Raw genomic sequence first — 14,191 nt, 5'->3', positions numbered from 1 at the left:
AATAATGTACAGGAAGACACTCAGTCATAAATACACTGACAAACCATGTTTGCTGTTAGTGAGCTAACAAGCTACTACTATAGAGCAAGACCTCAGGACATATATGGTCCTAGTGTCGATTTAATCAGATCCAATTAATCTGGAAGTGAGGCGATTATCTCCTAAACTGTTTTCATTTTTTGATTAGGGAACCTGTACTAAAAGTGATTAGTCAAAATCTACAGAACTAAGCCTTATTGTTTGTGTCAAATTCCCAGGTTCTGTAATTGACGTTTCATTCTTTAGTTTTGTCCCATCCTCCCAACACATTTTACAGTCATGTTAAAATCTGTCTTACTTTCAAGTCCTACGTATAGGAGATCTTTCAGTATTGTGTTGGCCTCAGAGAGAAAATCAGTGAGGAGTGAGAATGTAAATGAGGAGGAACTGCTACTGAAATGTGGATGCACTAATAAAACTTCAGTTTCTAACTAGACAACATTCTTTGTCTGTTGTGTAACCTATCGAGTAGTACTGTTTCTAAGCATAAGATGTAATTTTAAGACGAGTTCTTAATCTTCCTGAATTTACTGTATAAAGGCACAGTCTGCTGTGTTCTATCTGAATCTTAAACCGCATGCACTACATGAAGTCTAGGACCTAGCATATGAACATTAAACTTTTTTTTTTATATTAAATAAAAGCTGATATTATGTAATAATCTCCCGTTGAATATTATTACGCTTTTCCATTCCATTTAAATAAGAAAGTAGTAATGTGTGTTATTTGAAGTGGTGACTGATTGGATGAGTGTCTAAGGGTTTTGGACTATAAATGATGTGTGTGTGATCTGTGTGTTTATATGTGTGAGGTGTTTGGTTCGGAGGGTGGGGTTGTAGGAGGTTTTTGTTCAGTATTTGCTCAGATTTAGGCCTGAAGTCGAATCTAACTGATAACCCTAAAGTTAGCTGTCTTGTCCAAATCATCACACACTTGCTTTAAACTTCATTGAGGTGAAGCTAAAACACCAAGCAAGAGCACACTCAGATGTGACTGGTATATTTAGCACATCTTTAAATATATAACTTTATCTGTATTGTCACATGTCTCGGGTGAAGCACTCGTCGCAGTTCAGTAACTTAGATCTGTTCACAGAATGAATATCAGGCCTCAGAGGCACCTAGAACATGATCCAGCTTGCCTAACAGCTCAGCGTTTGTGTGATGACAATAGAGAGCTTTCAGTGTATGCTCACTACACTGCTCACTCCCAGGCTCTGCTGTCTCCCCTCCCCCTCCTCAGATTTTCTATCCTGAGACCACAGATATCTACGACAGGAAGAACATGCCACGCTGCATCTACTGCATCCACGCACTCAGGTATACCACATGATCCTCACACACCACTGCAGTCCCCTAAATATATTTACTGCATATGTGTGTGTCTCTGTGTGTGTGTGTGTGTCTGTGTCTTTCTGTGTGTGTGTGTCTGTCTGTGTGTGTGTGTCTCTCTCTCTGTCTTTCTGTGTGTGTCTCTCTCTGTGTCTGTGTCTCTCTCTCTCTCTCTGTGTGTGTGTCTGTGTGTGTGTGTCTCTCTGTATCTGTCTGTCTGCCTGCCTGTCTGTCTGTCTCTGTGTGTGTGTAGATTTAATTCTAGATAAAACTGGTTCAGGGAGTGTTGCCTATATACTCAGTTTGAATTGTTATGAAGTCACTGTCTCTTGATTCATCACGTACACAGGAACAAGTATAGATTTGCCATATAGCATACCATGCCAGATGGACCTGTTTAATGCTGGGATTTTCACACACAACAGTCTCTAGAGGTTTCACAAAATGATGTGAAATACAAAAAAACATCCAGTATGCACTTCACCAAACCTGGACAGAAGAACACAGAAGAAAAGTCCATATGAGCGTGTTCCAAATATCAGCTATCCTGTCCTCACTTTAGCTTCAGATTCCTGTTCTGTCACTGTTGTACCTCAGGCTGATGTGTTTTGCATTCAGAGATGCTTTTCTCCTCACCACGGTTGTAAAGAGTGTTTATTTGAGGTTCGAACCAGTTCGGCTTTCCCCATGAGAAATGCAGCTCACTGGATGCGTAAACCAGATACTGTTGTGCTTGAAAATCTCAGGAGATCAGCAGTTGCTGTAATACTCACACCAGCGCCTCTGACACAGACACAGAGATCAGGCTTTCTCCCTGTTCTGATGATTGATTAAATGAGATTAACTAAAGCTCTTGCCCTGCACTGGCATGAGTTTATGTTCACTCTGTACCTTTATTGTTGGTTGTTTGGATAATTACATGAATCATCAGTTGTTCCTATTAAAGTGAGGATATAATTCACTCACTTTCCATGCACTGGTCAGGTGATTTTGCTGATGGAGAAGATAAAAAAAAAACGATGAATACGGAAACTGACATTAAAATATTGACATACCAATTATAAGTGGTTAACATAGTAAATATTTAGCTACAGATTCTGCATTATAAGCTAGGTAGCTATCCTTTAAAGGTAATCGTAACAGTGATTATTATATTTAATGACTGGTTTGTCTACCCGTGTGTACCTCTGAAGACTGATACCTGCTGTAAACTAGAGGGCTGGGAAATTGAGATAGTTGGAAGGGAAAAATGCACATTTATGTATTTTCAGAAATTCTCTTAGTGTGTCTAAAGGTAACGACCTTAATAGCTTCTTTTAAAAAATAATTTAAAAAATTTAGCCGGTGCTTTAAATACCCAAGCAGAGTTTTTACAGTGGTATGCATTTTTATAATTGTTCTTTCTGGGATAATTAAAGGTAATTTAAAATCTGGATTTTTTTTTTTTTTTTTTAGCTATTCCACTTTGCGCTACAAAACTGCAGACTAATAAATCTCCTAAATTTAAGAGGAAGGTTAAAATTGGACAGTTTGGTGAAGGACGTGTTCACTTTGCTGCAAAGTTCGTTAAAATGCAAGCTTGACGGATCAGGAGACGTGTTGTACATATAACAGCGGTTTCCATTGGAAAAGCTGGTGCAAGCAGCGTTGTAACAGTTCGTTCCAGTCCTGCGGTGAGTGGATACACAGCCCACAAGCCATAAATCTTACCTTGCAGAAGCAGGAAATCGCATAGTGTAGCAGGGGAAGAGAGTTTGGCTAAGGGCTGCTGTGGACTAAAAGGCATGGGGGGTTTGTGTTTGGGGAAAGAACTGCATCTTGCTTGTAGTTGTTTTTAACAGCCCCCTGTGTAACACAGATGTAAGGCATTATGTTGCACAAGTGTGTTTGTGAGAAGGTGTTGAAAGTCGAAAGCTATGCATCACTGCATACAGTGATTAATTCCTGTCGAGCCTGTGCAGAAATAAACCAGACCTTTTCCTCTAATTCAGCCTGTTGTGTTTTTTTTTTTTTTTTCTTTACAGCCTGTATCTGTTCAAGCTTGGCTTAGCCCCGCAGATCGCAGACCTGTATGGCAAAGTGGCCTTCACAGGTGAGTGGCCCCAATGTGCTTCAGTCACCTTCTGAAGTTGTTTTTGCAGCAGGAAGCTACAAGGACTCGGTGGAATTTTGGGAGTGTATAAGCCATTAGTGATTGTGTGAGCTTTTCCGGTCACTTCCTGTCCAGCCAACATGGTCAGGCTGACATGGCTCATGGCAAAGGATCGTGATTTAATGCTGAGAACAATGTCCAGCACTCACTACCATACAAAAAATAATGTCCGGTATATTTATATGCTCCATTATTTGGTGGCATTCAGGGAACCGGTGAAAAATAGCATTAGTAACGTATCTGAAAACCGCTGGCTGCAGCCTTCGTTGTATTGGCCAGAAACAACAAGAAGGTTCATGGTTTCAGACCAACAGATTTTGATTCTGAGAATCCTTTCCTAGTGGTTCAAGTTCATAAGTACTAAATCCTGTCGATCCTGTCAGTTCAATCGAAAATTACATACGATGCTTGACCTTTTCTAAACACAAACTTTGTGGCTAAAATGAGGTCTGTGTCCAGTCTGGCACTATCATGTTTGACCCACATATGCTTAATCTCTGTCTTTCAGAGGAGGAGATTAACAACATGAAGATCGAGTTGGAGAAGTACAACATTCAGATGCCAGCTTTCAGCAAAATTGGCGGGATCCTGGCGAACGAGTTATCCGTCGACGAGGCAGCTTGTGAGTTTTATTTACATATCCTGCTTATATTCCACGATGAAATATGAAATCGAGTATAGATGCAGCCGAGTGTAAATCCCATATACTTTTTAATAAAAGAAAAGAAAATGGATATCTATTTTCCCATTTATTTACAACCAGGATGTTTCTAGTGGCTTCTGGTATGTGGGGTCAGGGGGTATGTGAGGGGAAAGGACGAAAGCAAGATGTTGAAGTTTTGCCATGACTTTCTTGCTCCCCAGAGATGATTTGAAGAAGACAGTGAATTGCCATTCCTCTTGACACATCTGCTTGGCGAATCTTTAACATCTGGCCCTGATCTGGGTCATTTTGATAGAACAGATATTTTTGGAAGAAAAATAGATATCAACAGACAGCATCTACAAGCTGTTAAGAAGATGATACAAACAGTGTTGGTGAATTTTATGAGAGAATAGATCACTTTTTTTTAAGCCTCAATGTCTGGAACAGGAAACTGCTGCATGCTGGTATTAAATTTGGGGACGCTCATTTCATCCTGAGAAAGACATAGCATTAACTAAGTCTAATAATGAGACAATTGAGTAAAAGTATGTCTTAGGAGAACATCTGAGAATAAAGAGAACATTTCTTAAAAGGATTATTGATTATTACTGTGGAAAGGTTTTATATTAGAGTTTTTCCCACACTTTTGCAACTCTGGTGCCAACAGTGTTGAAAAGGCTTTTGTATACATGTTGTGTAAAATTCTCACACACACACACAACTGACTAAATCTTATGAAGTAATGCCAGGAAGTCAACCAAGTATTCAGTTAAGAAATGGTTTTGAACAGAGAGTGAACACGATGTTGTGTTGCTTTGATTCAGTGCATGCCGCAGTGATCGCCATCAATGAAGCCATTGACCATGGAGACCCTGCAGGCACTCTGGCAGCTATGAGGAACCCCAATGCCATGCTGCTTAACCTGGACGAGAGCTCTGCCCAGCACTACCAGGACACACTTTACCAAGCCAAAGCCGAGAAAGTGGCCAACTCCAGGAAAAGGGTACGACGGACTTAACCAATCACATAAACTGAGCAACAGTCTGCTTAACTCCATGCTCCCCATCATTGCCTAAGCCCTAAGATCTGTGTCTGCTATAGATCGGGGAGAACGTCGACGCAGAACGAGACGTCTACGAGGAGCTGCTCACCCAGGCTGAAATTCAGGGCAACGTCAACAAAGTTAACTGTAAGTTCATTCTAATCTCATTTTACACACGTTTTTGCCGGTGTTCTCCATCCTGACACCCTTCTCTGCTCTGTTTCAGTGTCTAATTCCCTGACTTCAGTGGAGCAGGCACTATTCGGTGGCGATGAGGACAAGCTCTACCAGGCGCTTTCATCACCAGCGCTGGGTCTGCAGTCCCTCAAGTCAAAGAACAAAGGCTGGTACCTCAAACAGCTGATGGCTGACCGTGAAGCTAAGGAACAGGTAATGGAGGAAAATTAGAGCTCAGCTGTTTAGGTGCTTGTTTCTTAAAATAAATGGATATAAATCAAAATTTTATTGGCTGCCCAGAACAACCCAGGAGAGCCATTGACCAAAGAAGAGCTGCAGAACGGCGTGGATGCAGCCAACAGTGTTGCAGACAGCTATCAGAAAAGTATGAACGTGTCTCTTTGTTTGCGTACTGCCTTTTCACAGCACCCTAATTTTCAACACAAATATGTCTTTGAGTGTACGAAACGTGTGCGTTATTTTCAAGTGTCTTGATATTGAAATACTTTTGGGCAAAATGTATAGTCTTTAAGTATTGCGTGATTAAACCATGTGTTTCGCATTTCATTCAAGACCTTTGTTTGAGTCTGTTTAATTTTGACCCCACATGTGTCTTTCTCAGTGCTTCAAGCTGTACAGCGGATAAATGCTGCCATCAGGAAAGGTGTAGCTGAGGACACGGTGAACGAGCTGATGAATCCAGATGCTCAGCTCCCGGCCGTTTACCCCAGAGCTGCTGAACTCTACCAGAGAGAACTCTTCAGCCTGCAGCAGCAAAGCCCTGAGGTCAGAACGAACATACACACACACACACACACGCCTAAAGTAAGATTAAGTTCTCTTCTCCTGACTAACATGTATCTGCATGATCAGGGTTCGCTCACTCACCCGGAACTGCTGGTTGCCGTAGAGATGCTGTCGTCGGTGGTGCTGATAAACGAGGCTCTGGATGTTGGAGACAGAGGCGCTGTGTGGAAACAGCTGAGCAGCTCTGTTACAGGCCTCAGTAATGTGGAGGCAGAGTACTCACAGAGGTGAGACACACAGCCAGCCTGCTGTACAAATCACTCAGTCACACTCTAGCGACTTTTTATCTTCATGTTTAGAAAAGTTGAAGCACAAATCGAAGCCCATAAAAAAACATTTTGTCCATTCAAGCTTAAAATATGACACTGAGTCCACTTTCTCACTTGTCTTCCTCGTTCAAGTTTTATTGGCCACATACACAATACACAGTACCACCTGGAGTGAAATGCTCTTTATGACTGTCCTTGATATAAAAATAGGCCTGAGGTAAAAAGAATTAAAAATAAGGTCAAGGAATAAAAATATGACATGTATAGAAAATCTAGGGGGAAATATGGTAAAAATAGAAAATTGCAGTAGAAAAATAAATATATGAAAAATAAAGAAGGTAGTATCTGAATACAGTGATTGGATCTGAATATGGTAGAGTGATGTGTATGATATTTATAAATTATCCAGGATAAATCCTAATCAGTATTATATTACTGAGAAAATGTCCGCTGTTAATAATATACACTTTGATTTCTTGAGAGCATGTAAATTCACCTTATTTTCACTTTTACAGAAAAAAAAACCCTGCGTTTATTCTTATAAGCAACAACAGCTTGATATTATTTCCTGCTGAGCCATGAGAGGGTGCTCAGGCAGTTTGGAAATATTATATAACAGATACTATGGCTGCTGTTTTGATATTCCACACACTGAATAGTGGCTGTGCTTCATACTGCCATGAGCATTAGGTCTTGTTTGTGTAAAATTATGCAAATAGCACACACACAGAGCAAGTTGTTTTGTACAGGGTGCCATCGTGATCAACACTGCTCTGATTTGTGGCTGAAATAGGATACTGCGACTCGATAAAGCAGTACGGATATCTAAAATATCAAGCGCTTTTGTTTTTGCTCTCAGTATGCTTTCAACCAAACCGTTCCCTTTTGAAGAGAGCCGAGACCCGACATCTGCAAGCCCTGGTTATATTTTCCATATATACTGGATATTATGTACAGGATTAGGTCTTTGTGATGGTGGTGTTAAAAATTCATCACCTTGATTGTGACTCCACAGCTCCAGGCAAGACAACACATAAACAGGCATTGTTTAGACACGTATCCAAGTTATTCTCAATATCATTGCTCATAAATTTGCCTGTGTATTATTTTTATTTTTGTGAAGGTGACAAAATATGTAACGTTTACAATTTAACAATGTTTTCGGTTCCTAAATGTGATTCATTATTGTATCGTGACATAAAACTGAATACAGCCATTACTGTTAGTGTCACAATCTAAAGTTTTACAATCAGTTATTCTAAAGTTTTGCGAAATATGAGTTATTAATTGTATTTATGTTCTAGAGGACTAACACTAACATTACAATTGAACTAGCAGGTCATATTAAAGATGCATGCAACGTAAACAATATACTAATAAATTATGCAAACTGAGTTTATAAACCTTGCCATTTGCACAATTAGGACAAAAGAAATGATAGAAGAGTCTTATGATAGAAGAAAGGATTAGTTGGTCTGTTGAAGCTGGTGCGCTGCAGTGGATGCGCTGCATTACTGGGAGATTTAGCTCAGATCATTCTACATTGCCTCCCTTTTGGTATTGCATCTTGCAGATGTTCATTTCCCAAGAAGCAAACAACCAACATGCTGCGTATCATGTTATGGTCACTGCCACTATACAGTGCCTAGCATAAGTATTTATCACTTAATTTCTGTTTCGCAGCAAAGGGTGAATACTTATGCAGTCATCAAGACAGCAATTTTGCAAACTATATTGTTATTATTGCCTATTTTGTGACCCATATTAATGATCTATAATCCTGAAGAAGTCTTTCAGTTTGAGGTTATTTTAGTTTCACTATAAAATATGAAAATTTAAAGGATTTTGGTTTTGTTTGCAGGTACATGGACGAGTTGATGCGCCTGAAGGCTGCAGCGCGAGAAGAAGGCAGCGATTATCTGACGTGGAACGACATCCAGGCCTGTGTGGATCAGGTCAACAGCACGATTCAAGAGGAGCATGAGAGTGAGTCACGTATAAGCTACTTTCACACAAGCTGATCATCTTACATCATTAGTCCTGATCTTCTGATGTGTCATGTCTCAGGAATCGCTGCTATTGGTCTGATCAACGAGGCTTTGCATGAAGGAGATCCAAAGAAGACTCTGGAGGCCCTGCAGCACCCTGCGGCCAAGCTGACTGACGTGGATCCGTCAGTAGCTCAGCATTATTTCGACAAACTCCTGGAGGCCCGGAGAGAGAAAGCTCACGTAAGTTTTTCTTGTACAGAATGAGGGCAATATAAAATTTCAGTTACTCAGTCATTCCAGAAGAGCCACGTCAATGTACTTTCCACTGTCTCTGCTGGAGGCTAAAAAACACATTATATTATATTATATTACATTACATTACATTACATTACATTACATTACATTACATTACATTACATTACATTACATTATATTATATTATATTATATTACATATAACATATCATAACACTCCAGGTCTGTATGAATCAATCACTGTGTCTTAATCATATGAAATTTATACATAAATTGTTCAAAGGTGCATTTACACAAGAAATGTGTTGGAAACGATTAAAAAAAATTCCATAAATGAATAATAAACCTCATCGTTTGCCCAATTAGAACAAAAGAAATGGTGTCTTTTTTATAAAAGAAGGAAGAATTAGTTTGTGTCTATGGCATACGGTGCACTGCAGTGGATGAGCTGTAGTACTGGGAGATTTAACTCACTGCCCCCTCAGTAGCCATTCTCTTTCCATTTAGTTGCCTTTTGTCATTTTCAGCTCTGTAAGCTTTACCTTATATGGTGTCGCCAAATGAAAATCGGCTGTGCCATTTGGTGACGATTGGCATTTATCATTCCCTCTAGGATTTTGTTATTGCAACACAAAATCAAGCAAACTCCATGAGATTTAGAGATGCTTGCAGTTTATCCAAAAATGAAATGGCAGATTTTCTGCAGATTTGGACAAAGACATAACACGCATTTATCCAAAGCTCACTTGATCCACGTGCATCGAGCATGAGTAGGGCTGGCGTCGAAAATAATTACACTGGTAGGAATTTAAAGGCAGTTTCATCAATTTTGTAGTTTTTTTGCCCAAAAAAAGGAGCATGTCAAGCATGTTTGGCTGAAACAACCCAAAAAAATGGAGTTTAATCCTGAAAGCACGGATTTATCAGCACACACATTTGAGTGTGAAGAAAATTGCTGTTGCTTTTGCAAATCGGGTGAGAAGATAGAAAAACAGTTACTGTTAATCACATTTTCCTGTGCTTTTTGAACCATCATTTAAAAAAAATCAGATAGCTTTAAAGGTTACATGAGTGTATCTATAAATAGCAGTATTATAGATTAGTAGCTGAACTACACACTACACCTCCCCTTCTCCTCTCTACCCTAGAGTCTGCATGTCTAGTAAAGAAACTTCCCCAGAACTCCTGCCCAAATTCTCCCTACTTTTTACAGTTATATAATAACTTTTGAGAGGAAGGCGTCTGTTTTGTTTTTTGTTTTTTTTTTTTGCATATTTTGTTTCGGTTGAAAGCAAAAAATATACTTGTGGTTACAGGCTGCTAACATATCAGGTCTCTAGTCACTTCTCTACAGATGTAGGTACATGACATTTATCAGACTAACGGTACACATGCACTAAAAGCCATGTGAAATATGACAATGATTATTAATATGCATGTAAACACGCACGTTTTATTCTTTTCGTCTTCTCACTGAAAGGGATGTGAAAAGTTCTGTTCGGTTATTGATTCCTCAATGCATATGACTCAGTAAGCCATGACTTCAGACAGATAACATCATTAACACTCATTGACGCATGCTCTCCTTCAACCCCTCTTCACATTTTGTCATCTTTTTTGCATAAACGCCCTCAGAGAAAGGGTCTTCTAGTATCCGAGTATCACATGTAAAATGCATCATTATGGATTTCACCCTTTGTTAGGTATAATTAGCCGTCACACTGTGTACACGTCGAAGTCACTGTAAAGCTGTCACTCGGTGAAAGTGAAAGTCCATGCAGGTGAGAACATGGTAAATCTTTGCCAGTAAAGTCCACATCATCCCTGTGCTTGCTTAAATAACGTCATCCAGATGTAGTGGAGGGGGAAGTATGTGTGTGGGGGGGTGGGGGTGGGGGGGGGGGGATTGGCATCAGTCTGCGGATGCAATGAAACTTTCCAACCTTGCTGAATGGCTTCTGATCGTTTGCACAACCTAGAATCTCTGACCGTTTTTCTTTTTTTGTAAATTCATTTGGAAAGCCTGCCCCTGCTTATTTTCCACGCAGATGCAGAGTGCTGTATGTTTTTCGACTCCTGATTTCTATCTCGTGTGTGTGCTTAAGGCTTAATTGTTGCTCTGTCTAATTTCTGAATCATGCAGGACTCGAAATGGCAATGAAAACAAAGTCTTCCTTTATGCGATGGTTTTCACAACACTAGGAAATAACAGACTGATGACTGTCGCTGCCTTAAAAGGACAAAACTCTGCTCCTCCACACTGGCAGAATTAGACCTTGCATTTTTAAGCTCTGAGCATATTCTGAGTGGAGATCCCTGGGTGTGATATTTACCTCGAGCTCTCCAGATGTTCTTGTGACATAGGAAGTGGTTATGGAAGGAAGTTTGTGTGTTTTTTTTTTTTCTTTCTTTCTTTCTTTCTTTCTTTCTTCTTTTAACTTCTGCAAAGTCATGTGCTGTGCAGCTGAGGTGAGGGAAGAGCTTTTATTCAAACGCTGCTGCGAAGGTGTTGCACTCTGACATAAAATTCTAGGTAAAATTAAAGTAACCCACTTTTGTTGTTATGATCTCATGCTGTGACAAAACCTGAAGAGGATGAAACATGATCTCTGACATTTTGCTCCACCCTGTTTCACTTCCTTAATTGTGATTGGCAGTCTGCACAATTTTTTTTTTTTGCTACACCCTGTTGGATAGAGAAGTTTGGTGGTATTTATTATACAAATAACACGCTAGGCACAAGCCTATTAAATGTATTGTATATGACTTGTATCTGATCATTAAATATAATAATAAACTTAAGCACAACCTCCAAACGAATTACAATAAGACAAGAAATGCAGTGTAATTAAATAGCATTAACATCACAAAGCAGCAACTAATCTCAGGTTTGAGGCAATCACTAAAAACTCTAAACTTTGTATTCCCCAGTGGTTTAGTAGCTCAACGCCACACCCTCAAGTTCAGTTGAACCGCCAGCACTCGTGAGGCCAATGGGGAGGAACCAGGCACTGTTAGCCAATCAGAGATTTGCTCACGGCGGAAACCACCAAAGCTCCGCCCACTTCCTCTTCATCCAGTTGTAGCAACAGATTACAGCATTAGATTATAGATCCACTTCAGAGCTGAATTGAGCTAAAGTGATTTATTAAATATGCTTTAAAGTAAACATTTCATAAGAGAAGTTTCCAAAAACAAGGTTTGTTTTGCCAAGGTTAATTATCTGTCATAATAATCCCCCCCCCCTTTTTAGTGAAACCTACTGCTTTGCGAATCAGATTTGTTCTACAGCACCACATAAGCCATTTTATTTTAGACTCTCATGAGCTGAAAATAAACCCCAGAAGAATTCAGACTTTACTGTGCCTAAAAAGTCTCTGGTTCATAAATAGTTTCACTATCCAAACAGAGAGCTGCTTATGTGTCAGAACTTCTAGCCAATCAGAGCGCAGTGTGCTGGTAAAAAGGGCGGGAGAGCAAAACCACGGGCTGGTGTGACGCACTGCGAAGTAACTCTGCCTCCTGGTGGCTAAAAGAGGGAATGCATTTATTCTGTTGTGTGGATTTAGTTTGACGTCTTACGATCCATGGTTAGGTCTGGAAGTTCGCACTTTCTAAATTTTAGCTTTTTTCAATTTAAAATCTAGAATGAAGTTGCATCTGTTATCTCTACTAATTAGGAAACAAAAAAAAGTTTTGCATCATTTCAGATTATTTTGATTTTGATTATTATTTTGATTCTCTGCATGGTTTCCTTCGGTGTAGGAGACTCAAGATCCATCAGCAGTGCTCTGGCTGGATGAAATCCAGGAGGCCATCTTCCAAGCTAACAAAGACACCGAAGAGGCCCTGCAGTGTAAGAAAAGACTACGCATAGTTTCTAGCTTACATCATTATCATCTTCGTTACACTTGGCATTAACGCAGCTTCGCTCTGACAGTCTCTCAGGCGATCCAAGCCATTAATGAGGCTGTAGACAGCGGGGATGCGACCCAGACGCTGCAAGCTCTGCGCACACCCGGAGCTAGTCTGTATGGCATAACCCCAGAGTGTGCCCAGGCATATCAGGATGACCTGTATAAGATTAAGAACGACAAAAAGAAGGAGGGTAAGAGTGTAAAGTGTGCGTCACTCACGTACCTGTGATTAGACACGTTTTGAGAGTGGTTGTGATCCGAGTGGCTGTGTTTCCTAGGTGATAACAATAGTGAGTGGATGCAGCACTGGGTGAAGGGAGGCTACAATTACTACTACAACCTGAAGACTAAAGAGGGAACATGGGACGAGCCTGCGGGATTCGTGCAGAACAACACGCAGCTGAACAAGGATGAGATCCAGGTGAATATTACAAAAATATTTATGCAATGATTTAATGTGATTTAAGTTGTGCAGAGGAGGCTCACTTGTTACGACCTGTGGGCTACTAAACAGAAGGTCAGGGGTTAAAGTCACTGTTGGGTCCTTGAGCAAGGCTCTTAACCTTCTCTGCCTAAAGGACACTGTATCATGGCTGACCCTGTGCTCTGACCCCAAATTACTAACAAGCTGGGATATGTGAAGAAAGCAATTTCACTGTTCTGTAGTGTTTATGTGAAAAATAAAGGCTCCTTCCTCATTTTCAGTCATTTGGATGTGATCATGAAGTAGCTCTCTCATCGTAATTTGCACTACAGCTGATTTCATAACCATGTTCATGAGCCGATTCTTGTCTCTTCATGTCTAGTCGGTCGTATCAGGAGTGACCGCAGCCTACAACCGTGAGCAGTTGTGGCTGGCTAACAAGAATCTGATAGCTAAACTGCAAGCACGATGCCGGGGTTTCCTGGTGAGGAGGAATCTGAAAGAGCGGCTCGACTTCCTGCAGTCCCAGGATCCAGCTATCAAATGCATCCAGGTGAGAGTCCTGGACTCCAGGCAACAGGCCTCATTAGGCCTGGTGTGGAATCTGAGCAGTGCTGTTCATGTATTTTGCTTTGCCACTGAATTGATTGGTCCTTTTTGATTGACAGGCCCACTGGAAGGGTTACAAAGAAAGAAAGGCCTTCAATGAAAGAAAGCAGTACTTGAATGATCACACTGAGGATGCTGTTAAGGTACGATCGAGCTTAATAACTGTAGTTCAGAGTGACTTTCAAGGACACCGATTTAGTCGAACCAGGAAAGTGATTACAAGAGTAAGCTAATGTTTAAGCTGTTATTTTTCAGATCCAGTCGATGGTTAGGATGCACCAAGCACGCAAAAAGTACAGAGATCGCCTGAAGTATTTCAAAGACCATGTGAGTAACCATTTCCTCAGTATCTGTATATGACAATGATGTCTATTTGCATTATAGTCTTTCTTTTTCGAGTTCAAGTTAGTAAGAGTTCAGTTCAGAAATGGGTTTACACACATGCTTAAGTAGATTGTCTGGCTTTCCTAATTAAATGATGCATATTATCTGCATATATTCCACTCATCCAGGGTTTGCCAGATTTTTCTTGA

The 14,191-nt window shown here is 40.3% G+C and overlaps 1 protein-coding gene across 1 annotated transcript in view; it reads left to right on the top strand.

Annotated features, from left to right (window-relative positions):
* The window catches only part of iqgap1 (IQ motif containing GTPase activating protein 1), a 39,287-nt gene that overhangs the window by 16,110 nt on the left and 8,986 nt on the right, over nt 1-14,191 (top strand). The window contains exons 5-21 of the mRNA XM_058382143.1: nt 1,282-1,358; nt 3,395-3,462; nt 4,031-4,144; nt 4,993-5,171; nt 5,270-5,357; nt 5,437-5,600; nt 5,688-5,772; nt 6,010-6,173; nt 6,261-6,421; nt 8,325-8,449; nt 8,531-8,694; nt 12,474-12,564; nt 12,649-12,816; nt 12,904-13,046; nt 13,432-13,602; nt 13,718-13,801; nt 13,914-13,985. Of these exons, the coding sequence (XP_058238126.1) occupies nt 1,282-1,358; nt 3,395-3,462; nt 4,031-4,144; nt 4,993-5,171; nt 5,270-5,357; nt 5,437-5,600; nt 5,688-5,772; nt 6,010-6,173; nt 6,261-6,421; nt 8,325-8,449; nt 8,531-8,694; nt 12,474-12,564; nt 12,649-12,816; nt 12,904-13,046; nt 13,432-13,602; nt 13,718-13,801; nt 13,914-13,985 (2,118 nt within the window). The remainder of the gene's footprint in view (nt 1-1,281; nt 1,359-3,394; nt 3,463-4,030; nt 4,145-4,992; nt 5,172-5,269; nt 5,358-5,436; nt 5,601-5,687; nt 5,773-6,009; nt 6,174-6,260; nt 6,422-8,324; nt 8,450-8,530; nt 8,695-12,473; nt 12,565-12,648; nt 12,817-12,903; nt 13,047-13,431; nt 13,603-13,717; nt 13,802-13,913; nt 13,986-14,191) is intronic.

This window comes from Hemibagrus wyckioides, linkage group LG27, assembly GCF_019097595.1.
Source record: "Hemibagrus wyckioides isolate EC202008001 linkage group LG27, SWU_Hwy_1.0, whole genome shotgun sequence".
Classification (NCBI taxonomy): Eukaryota; Metazoa; Chordata; class Actinopteri; order Siluriformes; family Bagridae; genus Hemibagrus; species Hemibagrus wyckioides.
The sequence above is the reverse complement of the archived record's forward strand: the minus strand, read 5'-3'. Positions and strand labels throughout refer to the sequence as shown.